The 15,402-nt window shown below is 41.2% G+C and overlaps 1 protein-coding gene across 1 annotated transcript; it reads left to right on the forward strand.

The window, feature by feature from the left end:
• The first annotated feature begins 1,936 nt into the window (after positions 1-1,936).
• On the forward strand, positions 1,937-12,416 carry LOC310709505 (pepsin B-like). Its single transcript, XM_083509255.1, has 9 exons — positions 1,937-2,057; positions 5,701-5,854; positions 6,994-7,111; positions 7,427-7,545; positions 8,160-8,359; positions 9,150-9,272; positions 10,744-10,888; positions 11,417-11,515; positions 12,179-12,416. Exons 1-9 carry the CDS (start codon positions 2,002-2,004, stop codon positions 12,329-12,331), a joined length of 1,167 nt encoding a protein of 388 aa, XP_083365381.1. The 5' UTR covers positions 1,937-2,001; the 3' UTR covers positions 12,332-12,416.
• The last annotated feature ends 2,986 nt before the right edge of the window (positions 12,417-15,402 follow it).

Below are 15,402 nucleotides of genomic sequence, written 5' to 3' on the forward strand. Positions count from 1 at the left end.
GGCATTTTTGTACCTAGTACAGTGGATATTGGGCTCATGGAGAAAGTGTGTGTGGTTTGCATGGTGTGTATGTGTTGTATCTATGTGTGCAGCCAGTGAAACTCATATGAACCCGTCTATGGTCAGAACAATTGGAGGGTATCTCCTACAGAATATCATGAACTAGATGGTCTTGGGTGTCTTCTATTGATTGAATGAAAATGATGTGGAAGTAGAGTTTACTTCCTGCCTTTCCCATATGAAGTTAGGAAAATGTTTTAACTGGTGGAGATGATGACCTGGAGCTTCAGGTGTGTAGTGCCTACTGCCTAGCTTCTTTAAATGGGAGCCGCCATAATGACCTGTTACTGTCTGAAGGACAAGCTGCAGATGCATTCAAAACATGAGGCATCAGGGAGCTCCCCTGTACAGTGGTACCTCAGGTTAAGTACTTAATTCATTCTGGAGGTCCGTTCTTAACCTGAAGCACCACTTTAGCTAATGGGGCCTCCCGCTGCTGCCGTACCGCTGGAGCACGATTTCTGTTCTCATCCTGAAGCAAAGTTCTTAACTCAAGGTACTATTTCTGGGTTAGCGGAGTCTGTAACCTGAAGTGTATGTAACCTGAGGTACCACTGTATTAGCTGCTCCACGCTGTGGGTGGCCAGATGCCCTATTTTTAAAAGTTTATAATATATTTTTTTAAAAAATAAAACAAATAAATAGCTGAATCAAGGCAGTGTGCAACCCCCAGAGAACTTCATAAGTTGTTGTTGTTTTAGAAAGAGTGTTCCCACATGAATTTGTAAGGATTTTCCATTTAAAATCCACCTGGAAATGGAGTGAGATAGAATTAGCCCCACCCCCTAAGAAACTTGGATGGACCAGATTTTGATGGGCCCATCTAATCTTACCTGCTTCCCCCAAAAGTTGAATCTTTTGGAGTTAGGAAAGTGATGGGAAATTGAAGTGGAAAGTGTGGGATATCGATAGCTTGGCACACCGTCCTATAGCCACCCCCCCCACAAAAAACATCAGAAAGTGTGTTCAATAAACAGCCGACATTGCCCACTTTGTGCAAACAAATTAGCATGAATGCTCAATAAGTAGGTCATCTGTAATTGACGCTAATCTGGAATAGTTTCTCATACTATTCAAGCTATTTAAAATTTTATCTGTGGGTGAAGAGTTCCCTGAATTCCCTGAATGTGCTGACAATCCCCCTTCAGACCTTCCCACTCGGTGTGGTGGAGAGGGTGGGACTGGCATGCACAGATCTTCCATAGAACAATTTAAAAATGCCTGAATGGAACCACATAAATACGCAAGGTGTGAAAATGTGTTCATGCAACAGAAAACATCTATTTCAAAACCTCATTAAGTTCTATTAGGGAACTCGAGCTGTTGACAATTATTATCTTTGACATACTAATCAACTGAAAAACCTAGATATTAAATGTGAACTGATCACAGCTTAGACCCAAACATGGAATTAAATATAATGTTAGCAAGCACAGCTTCCCAAGGGCATGGCTCAACATGGCCCAATACCTTAGTGAAGATAACCTGGAGTTACAATATTTGTTCGACTCAGTGTATAAAAATGGAACGTATCTAGCCACACTTAAATACCCATCACAGCAGCTGTGATTATCAAATTGTCCTTTATTGTTTCTGAAAAGGGTAGGAACATATTATTAGGAATTTGGCTTATTAATATCTTATCACTGATTTTTTTTCCATATTAGCAAAAGTTTTTAGATAATCACTCATTATTATTTTTTAAAAAATGAAGGGCACAAGTTGCATTTAAAACCACTCTAACAAAGGACTTTCTATCACTCATAAGCAATGGAAAGTGTAGATATTGGAAATGCATGGTACTGGAGGACATCAAGAGTAAACAGATAAGCCAGCAGAGGAGAGTAGCCCTGGGTATAAAAGTAGGGACACAACAGCTGTAACTGAGGAAGGGATTTCTAGATTCTCTAGACTATCACACTGGCCAAGACACAGAGCATCATGAAGTGGTTGATCCTGGTACTGCTCTGTCTCCACCTGTCGGAGGGGCTGGAGAGGTGAGTGTCTCAATTAGGGTCTCATTCAGACTTTCTGTTGCACTGTGTTTTCCAGGCACAGGTATGCACTTTAAAGCTCCAGGCCTGAGCAGTTTTTTTGTCCCTGCGCTTCCCCCAAGAAAACCTGTGTTTTATCATTGAATTGAAGCAAATGGATATCCACAGAAGACCTAATTGCCATTTGCTCCAATTCAGCTGCATAACTTGGGTTTTCCCAGGGAAAGTGCAGGGACCCAAAAGCTTGGAGACAGAGCTTTAAATCCCAGACCTGTGACACAAAAGGCAGTCTGGATGAGCCCTGTAGTAATGAGTAATGATGGAAATATTACTGGAAGCTAAATCAGGTCACACATTTTCAGCCAATGACTATGTTCTTATCTTTCCATAGAAAAGTTAAACCCTAGTTTTTCAGGCTTCAAGACTTACTCTTTCTGCCTTGTGCACTTCCTTGCTTTTTTTTTTTAAATAGTTTTTATTACATTTTTTCCAGATACATACAGAAAACAGCAAGAGAAAAGAGAGAAAAAAAGAAAAGCAAAAAATGTGAAAAAAATAAATAAAAAGAATCATAACCCTTCAACAGCTTGTTTCAACATTCCATCGAACTTCCCCACATCTCCCGCACAAAGCATTCCCGACAATAAATTTATCAGCAAATTGTAACCTTGTTTCATGTGTTTCTTTGGTACTTTTGATAGCAGTTTAAGTTTAAATCCCTTATTGTCCATTTATTCTAAAAACAAGATGTATTATCCCTTTTAACATTTAAACTTTGATCCCTTCAATATTGTTATCCAATTTCATAAATATTGCGCTCTCATTGCTGGGGCTAGCATTTCCAATTTATGGTCAGTTTATAGTTCATATAACTTATAAAATTTTTGCAAATAGTTCTTAAATTTTTTCCAATCCTCCTCCATTGCTTCTTCTCCCAGGTCTCGGATTCTGGCAGTCATTTCGGCCAACTCCATGTAGTCAATCAGTTGCGTTTGCCACTCTTCCAGCGTGGGTAAATCTTGAGTCTTCCAATGTTTGGCGATCAAAATTCTTGCTGCAGTGGTAGCATACATAAAAAACGTTCTATCCTTCTTTAAGACCTTTTGGCCGACCATACCCAAGAGGAAGGCCTCTGGTTTTTTAGGAAAGGTGTACTTAAACACCTTTTTTAACTCGTTGTAGATCATTTCCCAGAAGGCCTTCACTCTTGGGCAAGTCCACCAAAGGTGAAAGAATGTTCCTTCAGCTTCCTTGCACTTCCAACACTTGTTATCAGACAAATGGTATATCTTTGCAAGCTTGACTGGGGTCATGTACCACCTGTATACCATTTTCATAATGTTTTCTTTTAAGGCATTGCATGCCGTAAATTTCATACCGGTGGTCCATAACCTTTCCCAGTCTTCAGCCATAATATTATGACCAATGTCTTGAGCCCACTTTATCATAGCTGATTTAACTGTCTCATCCTGTGTGTTCCACTTAAGCAGCAAGTTATACATTCTCGATAAAACCTTGGTTTTTGGTTCTAACAACTCTGTCTCAAGTTTCGATTTATCCACCTGGAATCCTATTTTTTTATCCAACTTAACAACCTCGTTAATTTGGGCATAGTGAAACCAATCTTGCACCTTATCTTTTAAATTTTCAAAGCTCCGCATCCTCCAATTGTCACCAACTTTTTCTATTAGTTCCCAATATTTCGGCCAGCCGGTCTCCATATTGGGTTTTTTCCACGCCTTAGCCTCCACTGGTGATAACCACCTCGGAGTCTTACTTTCAAGTAAGTCTTTGTATTTCAACCAGACCATGAAAATTGCTTTCCTGACAATATGGTTTTTGAACATTCCATGCGTTTTTGCCTTGCCGTACCACAGATAAGCATGCCATCCTAGCGAGTTGTTAAAACCTTCCAGGTCTAGGACATCTGTATTCTCTAATAAAATCCAATCTTTCAACCAGCAGAAGGCTGCCGCCTCGTAGTATAACCTTAAGTCTGGCAGGGCAAACCCCCCTCTTTCTTTTGCATCAGTTAGTATTTTAAACTTTATTCGGGGCTTTTTGCCCTGCCAGACAAACTTTGAGATGTCCCTCTGCCACTTTCCAAAACATTCCATTCTGTCCACGACCTGCAAGGTTTGAAATAAAAACAACATTTTTGGCAAAACATTCATCTTAACAGCAGCAATTCGGCCCAGCAAGGAAAGTTTCAGTCTCGACCATGTTTCCAAATCTTTCTTAACTTCTGACCAACATTTCTCATAGTTGTCCTTAAACAAGTTCAAGTTTTTAGGCGTCAAGTTTACCCCCAGGTATTTCACCTTCTTAACCACAACTAACTCTGTTTCCTTCTGAAACCCCTCTATTTCTAAGGGCGTTAAGTTTTTCCCCAAAACTTTAGTCTTTTGTTTGTTCAACTTAAATCCTGCCACCCGACCAAATTCTTGTATCAGTTCCAGAACTCTTTTTGTACTAGATTCTGGCTCCTGTAATGTTATTACTAAGTCATCTGCAAATGCTTTCAGTTTATATTGTTTCACTCCGACCGTGATCCCCTGTATTTGCCGGTCCCTCCTAATCATGTTCAGCAAAACCTCCAGGACTGATATGAATAGTAGGGGGGATAGGGGGCACCCCTGACGTGTTCCTTTTTGAATATGGAACTCCTCTGTCACCACATTGTTCACTATCAACTTAGCTTTTTGTTCTGAATAAATTGCTTCTATACCATTTTCAAACCCTCGTCCCACTCCCATCCCTTCCAAGTTTTTCTTCATAAATTTCCAAGAAATATTGTCAAAGGCCTTCTCGGCGTCAATAAAGATTAGCACTGCTTTAGTGTTAATATTTGTTTGTAAAAGTTCCAGAATATCGATAATATTCCGAGTATTATCAAACAAATGCCTGCCAGGAAGAAAGCCTGCTTGGTCCTTATGAATTACTTCATTTAAAACCTTTTTCAATCTACTTGCCAAAATGTCTGCAAATATTTTGTAATCCACATTTAGGAGTGAGATGGGACGGTAGTTCCTAAGTTGAGTCTTTTCAGTTTCCACTTTGGGTATCAGTGTGATGAAAGCTTCTTTCCACGTTTCCGGTGCCCTTCCTCCCCCCATAATCTGGTTACAAACCTCCATTAATGGTAAAGTCAAGTAGTCTTTTAATATCTTATAATATTTGGAGGTAAGTCCATCTGGGCCTGGGGATTTGCCCAGCTGCATATTCTGAATGGCATCCTCAATTTCCTGTTGTGTTATTTTACAATCCAAAATTGATCTCTTCTCCTGAGACAATTCTGGTAAGCCATTGAGTTTCAAAAATTGTTCAATCTCAGACACATCCTCAGGCCCTTGTGTATACAACTTTTTGAAGTATTTCTGGAAACACTTTCTAATTTCACCTGGTTTCTGAATATTTTTCCCTTCCACCTCTAGAGGTGCACTTCCTTGCTTTTATTTATTTAATAAAATTTAATATGATGAATAAAATAAAGGATAAAGTAGCACGATGGACTGTTAGCAGTTCCCAGTACCAAAATAGAGGAGGAAGCTGATGAAGAAAGAGGGCATAGGAGAGGTACAGTAGGACCAGCACTGTTGCTTTTGGCATCCTGAGAAGTCTTCTGCATGTCTTGTGTCTTATGCAGAGTCATTCTGAAGAAAGGGAAATCCATTAGGGAGAACATGAAGGAGAAAGGAGTGCTGGAGGAATTTCTGAAGAAAAACTATGTTGATCCTGCATCAAAATACCACTTGAATGAATTCAACATTGCTTATGAACCAATAACCAACTACTTGAATGTGAGTATTAAAATAATAAAATATGCATCTTTCTCTCTTCTTCTGCCCATCTTGCCTTTTCACTTTTCAGTCTGTCAAAGGTTATATGGCCTCATGAAAGCAGCATAATTGCTCCTGTCAAGACCATTTTCACACCACTGTCTCTGCCCATGATGAATTTGGGGTTGAATAGTGAAAGTGCTTCTCCACTTTTGGAATGAGGGAATAAGTGAGCTTGCCCACTTTGTCACCTAGCTGGAGGGTTAGAGGAAACGGAGTATACAACAGCAGTGTAATTCTAATCATGTCACTTGCTAGGGTAGTGTAATGGTTAGAGAGTTGGACTAGGACCCGGGAGACCAGGGTTCAAATCCCCACTCAGTCATGAAGCTTACTGTATGACATTGGGACAATTGTTTTATTTTTATTATGGTGAATGATGTATGCTGCCTGAAACCCTCTGTCCACTTACCTGAGAGTAAGTTTCATCAAACTCTTTCCTTAAGTGAACAGGAAAACAAGCTGCAGAGTGGTTATCTTTCTATGACAACCATTCGGTAGCTGGTGGTTTTCCTTTTTACTATTTTACAAGCTTGAGAGAGAGCCACTGAACAAAAATCTAAGCCTGCATACACCACTGATGAGATTTAACTTAGGTGCGGTTCCAAAATCAGCCCTATGCAGTGAGCAAGCATAGAACTGAAAGGCACCCCACCAGGTCTAGGTTTCACCAGCCTCTACTGTCTACAAGATACACTAAGGGGGAATTACCGGGGTGAAAACAGCAATGGCTGGGTGTGTATATCCCTTACCTGAATCTGACAATGTTGTGGTGGTCGGCATCTGTCTGTCTCAAGACACAATGGGGTATGCCAATAGGGGTGAAGTCAAACCAACAATGGGGCTTGTAATTACAGAAGATGATTAAATGACAACATTTTGATTCTGTGTTCTTGCACACAGCTTGCCACCAACCCACTGTATGATCTTGGACAGTACTATTGCTTACCTCCCATTGTGGTCTAGGATGCATTTTGAAAATGATCTGAGCTGCCATTTCTGAGTGGGAACAAAAGTAGAAATGAAGGGGAAATGTTGAAGCTCGGTATTTAAAAATGTGACAAAATCTTTCTTCTTACCAAAATTTTCTCCTTGGGCAGTCATTCTACTTTGGACAGATCAGCATTGGGACTCCACCACAGGACTTCCTTGTTGTGATGGATACTGGCTCCTCCAACCTCTGGGTACCATCTGTGTACTGTAGTACAGCAGCCTGTGGTGAGTACTAACATTCAGTTGCAGAGAAATTTGTTTCTATGAACTTATTAGCCAATTTGGCTTGTTTTCTTTTTTAAAAAGCCAAACTTATCTCTTGTACTATTTTTAACGGGAATGGAAAAACTGTATATTATAGTGATATTTTAGAGACGGCTGATCCTTCTTTTTCCTCCTTCAGTTCAAAATCTTTATAACTCTCAGCACTGACATTCTGACATAAAATAACAATAGAATGTGCCAATGTATTAAAGAACATGACTCAGTTAGGAAGTGTTCATGATATTGTGCTTTTTGTTTTGTTTTGCTTTACTCTAGAAAACCACAATAGATTTAACCCCAGTGCATCTTCTACATACTACAACAATGGACAGACCTATACTCTCTACTATGGGAGTGGTGACCTGACCATCATGCTAGGCTATGATACTGTGCAGGTAAGTGACCATTGCATCACACATTCATCCACCTTAAACTTTGTGGCATTCTAGGAATCATCAAACATTGGTCAATCAAAGAAAAAGCAGTCTGTTCGGAATCCAGCATTGCAACCAGAATTTACTTCACAAGCTAAGAAAGAAGGGGACCAACCAAAGCTTAAGATGGAAGTTTGTGGCCCAGATATTGCTGCTGTGTGCCACTACTGCAATAGGCAGAAATGAGGGTTTGCTTGGTTTTTTTGCACACCACTTTCTACATATTGGGTACTTTGCTGTGGTGGACAAGTAGTTTGATCCTGATGACCTCTGAAGCTGTTTTAACATCTGAGGCAGAAAACTCAAAAGGTCATTTTATGATCCCATCCTTTTTATTCATTTCTTTACAAATTAACCAGGTCTAGTGTAAGGAGAACTTCATAAGCTTTCCCAGTGAGGCATTGGAAACTGTGTTTGTTTAGCCCACAGTCTCATTGCCTCTTTGTTTTGCATTATTCCTAAAAATGCCATGTGTTACCTATTCTTACTATTGATAATTTGATTTATTCAAGCTCAAAATCATTGCTGTGCCTCCGATTGCGGATGAAACCCATTTTTCCTTCTGTTCCTCCCAGGTCCAGAATATTGTCATTCAAAACCAGGAGTTTGGCCTGAGTGAGAATGAACCTGCCACTCCCTTCTACTATGCCAATTTTGATGGGATTTTGGGCATGGCTTATCCTGCCTTAGCTGTAGGGGGGTCATACACAGCCATGCAGTCGATGATGAGGCAGGGGCAGCTCTCTGAACCCATCTTCAGCTTCTATTTCTCACGGTGAGATACAAAAATCTGTAAGTTTGTCAGGAGGCATTCAGAAGATCGAGCTCATAGATGTTAATCTGGAATAACTAAATTACAACTCCCTGTAGTATTCTTACTGCTCCTTAAAACCATGAATATCATTCAGAGTTGAGATGGATACCCCAGCCATTTAAAAATATTTCATTCGGGGAGGGTTGCAACACATGCTAAGGTTTAATTTCCTCACATAGGAACATAGGAAGCTGTCTTATACTGAGTCTGGCCTTTACTCCATCTGACGGTAGCTAGCCGGGATTTCAGACAGGGAGTCTTTCACAGCCCTACCTGAAGATGCTGGCTATTGAACTTGTGACCTTCTGGCCACAAAGCAGATGCTCTGCTAGTGAGGTATGGCCCTTCGCCATTAGCAGATCCTTCCTCAAAGACCCCCACAAAGACAGATGCTCTACCAATAAGATGTAGCCTTTCTGCCTACAGTAAGTGTTTATGCATATGATCCCCAAATGACAATCAAGTCCCCTATTTGCCCTGACACACATTAGCCATCCTTTTGGCTTAGAAAATGGAGTGGTGAAAGGATGGGTTTTCTCCCTCCTTTGAATGTATGCTTATCAATCAAGAGAGAATCTGATCTTGGGAGGGGTGAGGGGAACCTTGTGGTCATTCAGGATTTGTCAAACTGAAGTAGTCTGTGCCCAATTGTTTGTTCCTCTGCTCCCTGCTTTTATGTATGCAAATATAGACCTTCAAGACATTCATAAGGCTAGCCTTGACTGGTTTTGTCCATTTCCCCACTCAACAGCCAACCAACTGTTCAGTATGGAGGTGAATTGATCTTAGGAGGTGTTGACACTCAACTGTACTCAGGAGAAATTGCTTGGGCACCCGTCACTCGTGAGCTTTACTGGCAGATTGGTATTGAGGAGTAAGTGATATTCATAATTCTCATTTCATCTATAGCTAATTATGGTTTTCTCCCATTGCCATGTCTCTATCCAGATGATAACAAAAGGTCTCCAGCCTCTTTGAATGTGCAGCATTTCTACAGAGGGGAATAGTCTTATTCTTGTTTGCTACTTTAAAATGTGTGTGTGTGTGTGTGTGTGTGTGTGTGTGCATGCTTGCGCATCAAGAGGTGAGTGTGTCTGTGTGCTCCAGCACTGGAAATGAACCTTCAAAAATCAGGAGGATAGTGATCCATTCAAAGCTAGGCACTTTAAAGTTCTATTAGTTTCAATGGGAGAGTTATGCAAAACAAAGAAAATAATTCTAAGAAGGAGCAATAGATAACAAAACGGTGTTCACTGCTGCAAGGATGAGGATATCCTTGCTGAAGTGTAGTAGTTTGTTTTTTTAGCAAACAAATGCTGCCTGAAAGCTGCTGACAGGTGTGCTTGAGAAGCTCTCTGTTTCTAAAAGACTGCCAAATGAAGGCAGCATGGGAAATGAGATGAGTCACTCATCACCTGTCACCAGGGAATAGTGAGATTCGCACCACAATATTTTGTGCAGCACTTTCAGTCATAATGGACGGACCAGCTAATAGAAGGAAGCAAACCATGTTCTTCCCAGCACCTTGAACGCTACAAAAATACAGGATTCCAGTAACTGAGGTTGGCAATCCTATGATGCTGCTTTACACTAAGGCAGCTTCCCTGGTCCATTTTGTCCAGCGTTGCCTAAATCTGCCTTTGCCAGCCTGGTGCTCTCCAGACGCTTTTGGTCTACAACTTCCATCAGCCACAGTGGCTGGGCAAATAAGACTCATAGCCCAATACATCTGAAGAGCACCAGGCTGGCAAAGGCTGTTCTGCATGGATTAGTAGCAGCTCTCCAGCATCTCAGAGGTCTTTCCCATCACCTTTTTAACAGGACGTGTGTGGCAAATCCCTAGGTATTACCATTTTGTCTGCACCCCCCCCCCCCAGATTACAAGCTTTTCCAACAGAAGCTTCTTCTTTTACTCAAAGCATAGTAGATTCCCAAATTTTGGGATGTCTCAGATTTGGTATTCACATTTGAAAGTGGGAAACAGCATGGAGTTGAAAACTGGATTTTACTTTTCAGGAAAGATTGTTCTGAAGTAAGTAAACCTCTTTGGGTTATAGTTTATGTGGCTATGTATGTGTTTCCATGGCCATAATAGCTGTCTTTGTGTTGTATCCAACTAAACTCTACTCAGAGAAAACCCATTTAAATTAATGGACCTACATTGGTCATGTTATTTTCAATGGGTCTACTCTGAGTAGGACTAGCATTGGCCACAACCCTTTGTAGCTATAGATGAAGACTCCTCCATCTTAAATATTAGGAGGTCTTTGTGTTTCTCTTATTGCCTGCTTTGTTCTTTATTGCTAACGTTGTCCTTGCAACATTCTTTGCTTTTATCTCTATAGGTTTGCCATCGGTGATGAGGCTACCGGCTGGTGCAGTGAAGGCTGCCAAGGAATTGTAGACACTGGCACTTGCCAGCTAACTATCCCTCAGCAGTACATTGGGACATTCCTGCAGGCTATAGGAGCTGAACAATACAATGGAGAGGTAGGTGGAGCAGGAAAATTCCTGCAGTTCACTCTTCACCACAGGGGAACAGGCTCCATCTGAAATCTTGCACCTAGGATGCTACAGCCAGGTTAAGTACAAGAGATGTGTGCTCCTAGATGAACACAGAGACATTGTCCTCACTGCTGTGGGAAAGAGAATGCTGGATTAGAAAACGGGTCTCAGCCTGATCCATCAGGATAATTCTGACGTTGCTTGTTTATTATGTATTTGGTATTTCCATTTGTATTTTATTTATGTTAGAATTTGTTGCCATACTGTTCTTGCTTAAAACAAAAACCAAAAAACCCTCACGGCAGCTTACATAAAAATAGTCAAGTTCAGATAATTTTTTTCAAAAAAGGCTTAAAAACAAGGGGACTCTAAAAGGTGTCTGTTCTCTGTATGTGACTGGAATAAATCAAGCTTATGTTGTCTGTCAGTCTATTTTCTAGTGCGGATTGAGTCTGACCAATCTCTGGCCTGGTGTGCTCACTGAGTAAACCTTCTGTTTGTCTTCTTTCACAGTATGTGGTGAACTGCAACAATGTCCAGAACATGCCCACCATCACCTTTGTCATTAACGGAGTCCAGTTCCCATTGCCTCCCTCTGCCTATATCTCTGAAGTAAGTGTACAACATTGCTTAATGGCACATATTTTACACCAAGGCACTTAAGCGTTAGAGAGTATCTAGAGATTGCACCAATGCTCTTGATAACACAGCCTTTGCTTTATGAAAAGATAGCATTGGCGGCATTTCACGTCATTTTTTCTGATCCTTCTTTTGGGGACCTTGCATGGGTCTCTCCTTACCATCTTATTTGTTTCCCTGCATTTGTAAATGCAAAGATCTTTTCAAAGACTAGTCTGCTCTGGATTTTATCTCTAGAAGCAAGACTTGTAATAGTACCTACAAATGAGTGGTGGGGAATCCTTTAATTTTGTCACTTCTGCCAGAGTACGGATGGTGCTTGCTGCTTTGGCATCCCTATTGATCATGTGTGTATTACAGTCTGTTCTAAACTTGCACGTGTGGGTGGTCAGAGACTCAGAATTAGAGCACGTGTATTATGGATCTAACTCTCATAGCTACCATATAAGCTATGCACTTGCAAACAATCTCTAGGAAGTATATTTACAGCTATATAGTTATAGCAAATGGATGAGCAGCCACATTTCTAACTTGCAATCTAATCTGGACATGATTTTGTACATCTTTTTCAAAGGCATTATCACATTTTCTTCCAGCAGAGATGGAACTTATAACGCATTTTCTTTTATTTCACAGAGCAATGGATACTGCATAGCTGGAATTGAGACCACATACTTGGCTTCCTCAAATGGGCAGCCCCTATGGATCCTTGGTGATGTCTTCCTTAAGGAATATTATTCCATCTTTGACATGGCTAATAACAGGGTGGGCTTTGCACCATCGGCTTAGACAACACAAAGGCCATTTCTTCTTTAGTCTACTGCTACCGTTCTCTTGGACTCAAAAGAATCATATTAAATTATGTTTGAAGGAACATTGCAGTTTCTGGATTTTCTATAGGCTGCCTGTCCTGGTTTGTATGTCATCAGTTCTCTTGAGAGCCATTGAAATGGGGAGATAAGTTCCAATTTGCCAGATTGTAGCCTCCTCCTCCCCATCACAACTGCACTCTGCCCTGGAAGTAGCCCTCTGGCAGGCTGGAAGGAGCCAGATTTACATGGGGACGACCCTCCCTGTGCACTTTCCTTGCTATTGCAAGCACTGAGTGCTTGTGAGAAACTGAATTAGATCACCTAAGCAATCTTAAGCAAAAAGATACATTTTAAATACTGGATTGAATGCCAGAACGAAGGGGCCAAGCTGGAATGTTAACTGCAAGAGAGTTCCACTATTCCACCCCAAAGGCCCTGTCTTGTGTGCGCATCAACCTATCTGGTTTTCACAGGCAAGCACACAAACAGCAGATCTTATATTATTGGCTGGGACATACCAGTACAGGCAATCTTTTAACTAACCAGACTCAAAACTATTTAGGCCAAGAAACATATTGGCACCCAGTGTAATTGGCACATAATCAGTGTCACATATTCACACCTTCAGGTTCCTGCTGGCATGCTGGAGGCCGAGAGGTTTTTTTACCAGCTGAAATTTTCAAACCGTCTCCAGAAGCAGCCCCATGTAAATGGCATAGTAGTAACCCAACCTGAACTAACACATGGTGACCAAGGCCAGGTCATGTATCTCCACACTGGGCTGCAGCTGGTGTTCATGACCGAAATGATAGAATGCACCGCAGAGAACTGCCACTACAGATCCTCTACTGACAGTGGCAAGTCCAGGAGCACTCTCAAGCTGCAAACTCAAAACTTCAGGGGGAGTGGAATCCAGATTAGTGGGAAGAGAAAAAAGCCTCTGATCTGAATTGCCAGCTATTTGTGAAAGAAAAATACTAGGCTTAAGGACAAATGATGGGATTAACATTTAGCTTGGCCCTCAGATGGCTTTAAAAACGATTAGTCAATCTCAAATATCAGTTTCACCATATATGATAATCTGACCCAGAACACTGAATATGTCTCCAATAAAGTTAGTTTATATATGTGGGTGACATTTTAAAGATGATGAATACCACCCATAAAAGATTTAGATCGAATGTTTCCTCACCTTCCATGAAAGTATCTTCAGTGTTTCCTCTTTCCAGAAATCCCATTCTCTGAATGATATAAGACATCTGCCTGATTTCCCCATGCTATTTCCTTCAGTTGAACTGCAAGAGATGTGGCTAAATGTTCTAAGTGTGCATACCATATTCTGTCCAGGGCTGGTCCAAGGCATTTTGCTGCCTGAGCTGAAGCAGGAAATTGTGCCCTCTGACTTAAGGTGCAGACTAGTCCCCAAAGCTGGTCAAGTAATTTAGGTACTTGAGGCAGAAAAGCCCACAAGCACCTTTCTCCCTTCTTGGGAGGAAAAATGCAGCAATAATAAATTAAATAACTAATCACTTGCAGCCCTTTCATGGCACCCCAAAATTAACTGCCTGGGGCAACTGCTTCATTGGTAGGGCCAGTCCTGATTCCTCCCACTCTTCAAAACACTTGTATTATTGTGCATCAGTGAAAAGATGTCCTGTGAAGAGTACAAACTGAAACATTGGAGGAGCCCATTTTCCTATCCTAGATTTCCATCCAAGGAAAGCTGTCAGTAACAACAGAAATGCTTTCTATGGTCAGTTCTGCTGTCCATCTGGAAGCTTCACTGAAGTCCAGAACTGAAATATTTTGTCATGTGATATGTTCACAGGCTGTGCTGACTGAAATCCATCACCCTGTGTTTCTTTTGTCTGTGTGTACATATGTATATGTATATGTGTATGTACATGTATATGTGAAAAATGTTAACAATAAAAATATAATTAGAACGACTGAACCAATTATAGATAGTCTATCAATAGCTAAAATGGTTATGAGACATAATACCAGATACTTGGGGCAAACAACAGATGGTTCTCTTCATTGTATCCTAGTTATGAGCTAATCAGGGGCACCTGATAGATGGCAAAATGGTGGCCTACATGGATCTTTGGTCTGATCCAAGAAGACTGTTCATATGCATCTGTTAATAATAACAATAAAAGAAACCTGTTAAGCAAATTGCAGACCACTGTATTTTTTAAAGGACAAGCAGCATTTATGCCCTTTGATTTTTTCCAGCTATGTAGTCCAACTGAGGTCACTGAGAAACACGAGTGATAAAGCATTATCACTATTCCAGCATTCCTGACAGGTGACCATCCAGCCTCTGCTTACAAATCTCTAATGAAGAAGAGTCTACCAGCCTTTGAACAGTTTGCATCATTAGGAAGCTCTTCCTAATGTTTAGTGTAAATAATTGTTCTTGCAGTATGAACCCATTGGTCCAGATTCTATCCTTGGTGGCAACAGAAAGCAAATGTATTTGCTCCATCCTCTATGGAAGAACACAGAAAGTATTTGAAGATGACTGCCACAATACCTCTTAATCATCTCTTTTTAGGGCTAAACATACCTGGAATGCCATCACCTCTTCCTTACAGACCACTCAGGCCAGATGATAGGGCTTTAGGAGAGTCCTCCAGCTTGGGGAACACCTGTCCAATTCATACTGCTGCACAGCCATGCTGTAGGAGTCAGTGATTACAGATCAGGGCAATGGTCCTTTAAAGACAGCTCTTCCTGAGTGAGTCCTAGCAAGCAAAGGTTGTTGTGAGCTCTCCAGGGTGCTGACAAGCTGCCTTTTGACCCTGCCTTACCCCCTGCTACCCTGATTGGGATCTGGCAGTGCCTACCAGAAATGACTGGACTACCAGACCTGCCTTGCCAGGACCCTGCTCTTTGAGATGTGCCCTTAGTCCTATCAACCTGGCCTCCTCTAGAACGTTAAGCCAGAAGAAGGCAGGACAGATCCTTAGATCCTTCCAATTCCCATTCGGGTCTCTTTTAAATGTGTTTGCCAGAAAGCTCCCCATGCAGCCACCCTGGTTT

The sequence above is a fragment of the Podarcis liolepis genome (assembly GCF_965112155.1).
Source record: "Podarcis liolepis genome assembly, chromosome: 6".
Taxonomy (NCBI): Eukaryota; Metazoa; Chordata; class Lepidosauria; order Squamata; family Lacertidae; genus Podarcis; species Podarcis liolepis.

What these genes read in the sequence shown, in the direction of transcription:
- LOC310709505 (XM_083509255.1), top strand. Translation starts at nt 2,002, where the DNA reads ATGAAGTGGTTGATCCTGGTACTGCTCTGTCTCCACCTGTCGGAGGGG. An exon ending in CTGTAGTACAGCAGCCTGTG is followed by an intron (nt 7,112 to 7,426) that starts GTGAGTACTAAC and finishes GCTTTACTCTAG; the next exon opens with AAAACCACAATAGATTTAAC. An exon ending in CCTCTGCCTATATCTCTGAA is followed by an intron (nt 11,516 to 12,178) that starts GTAAGTGTACAA and finishes TTTATTTCACAG; the next exon opens with AGCAATGGATACTGCATAGC.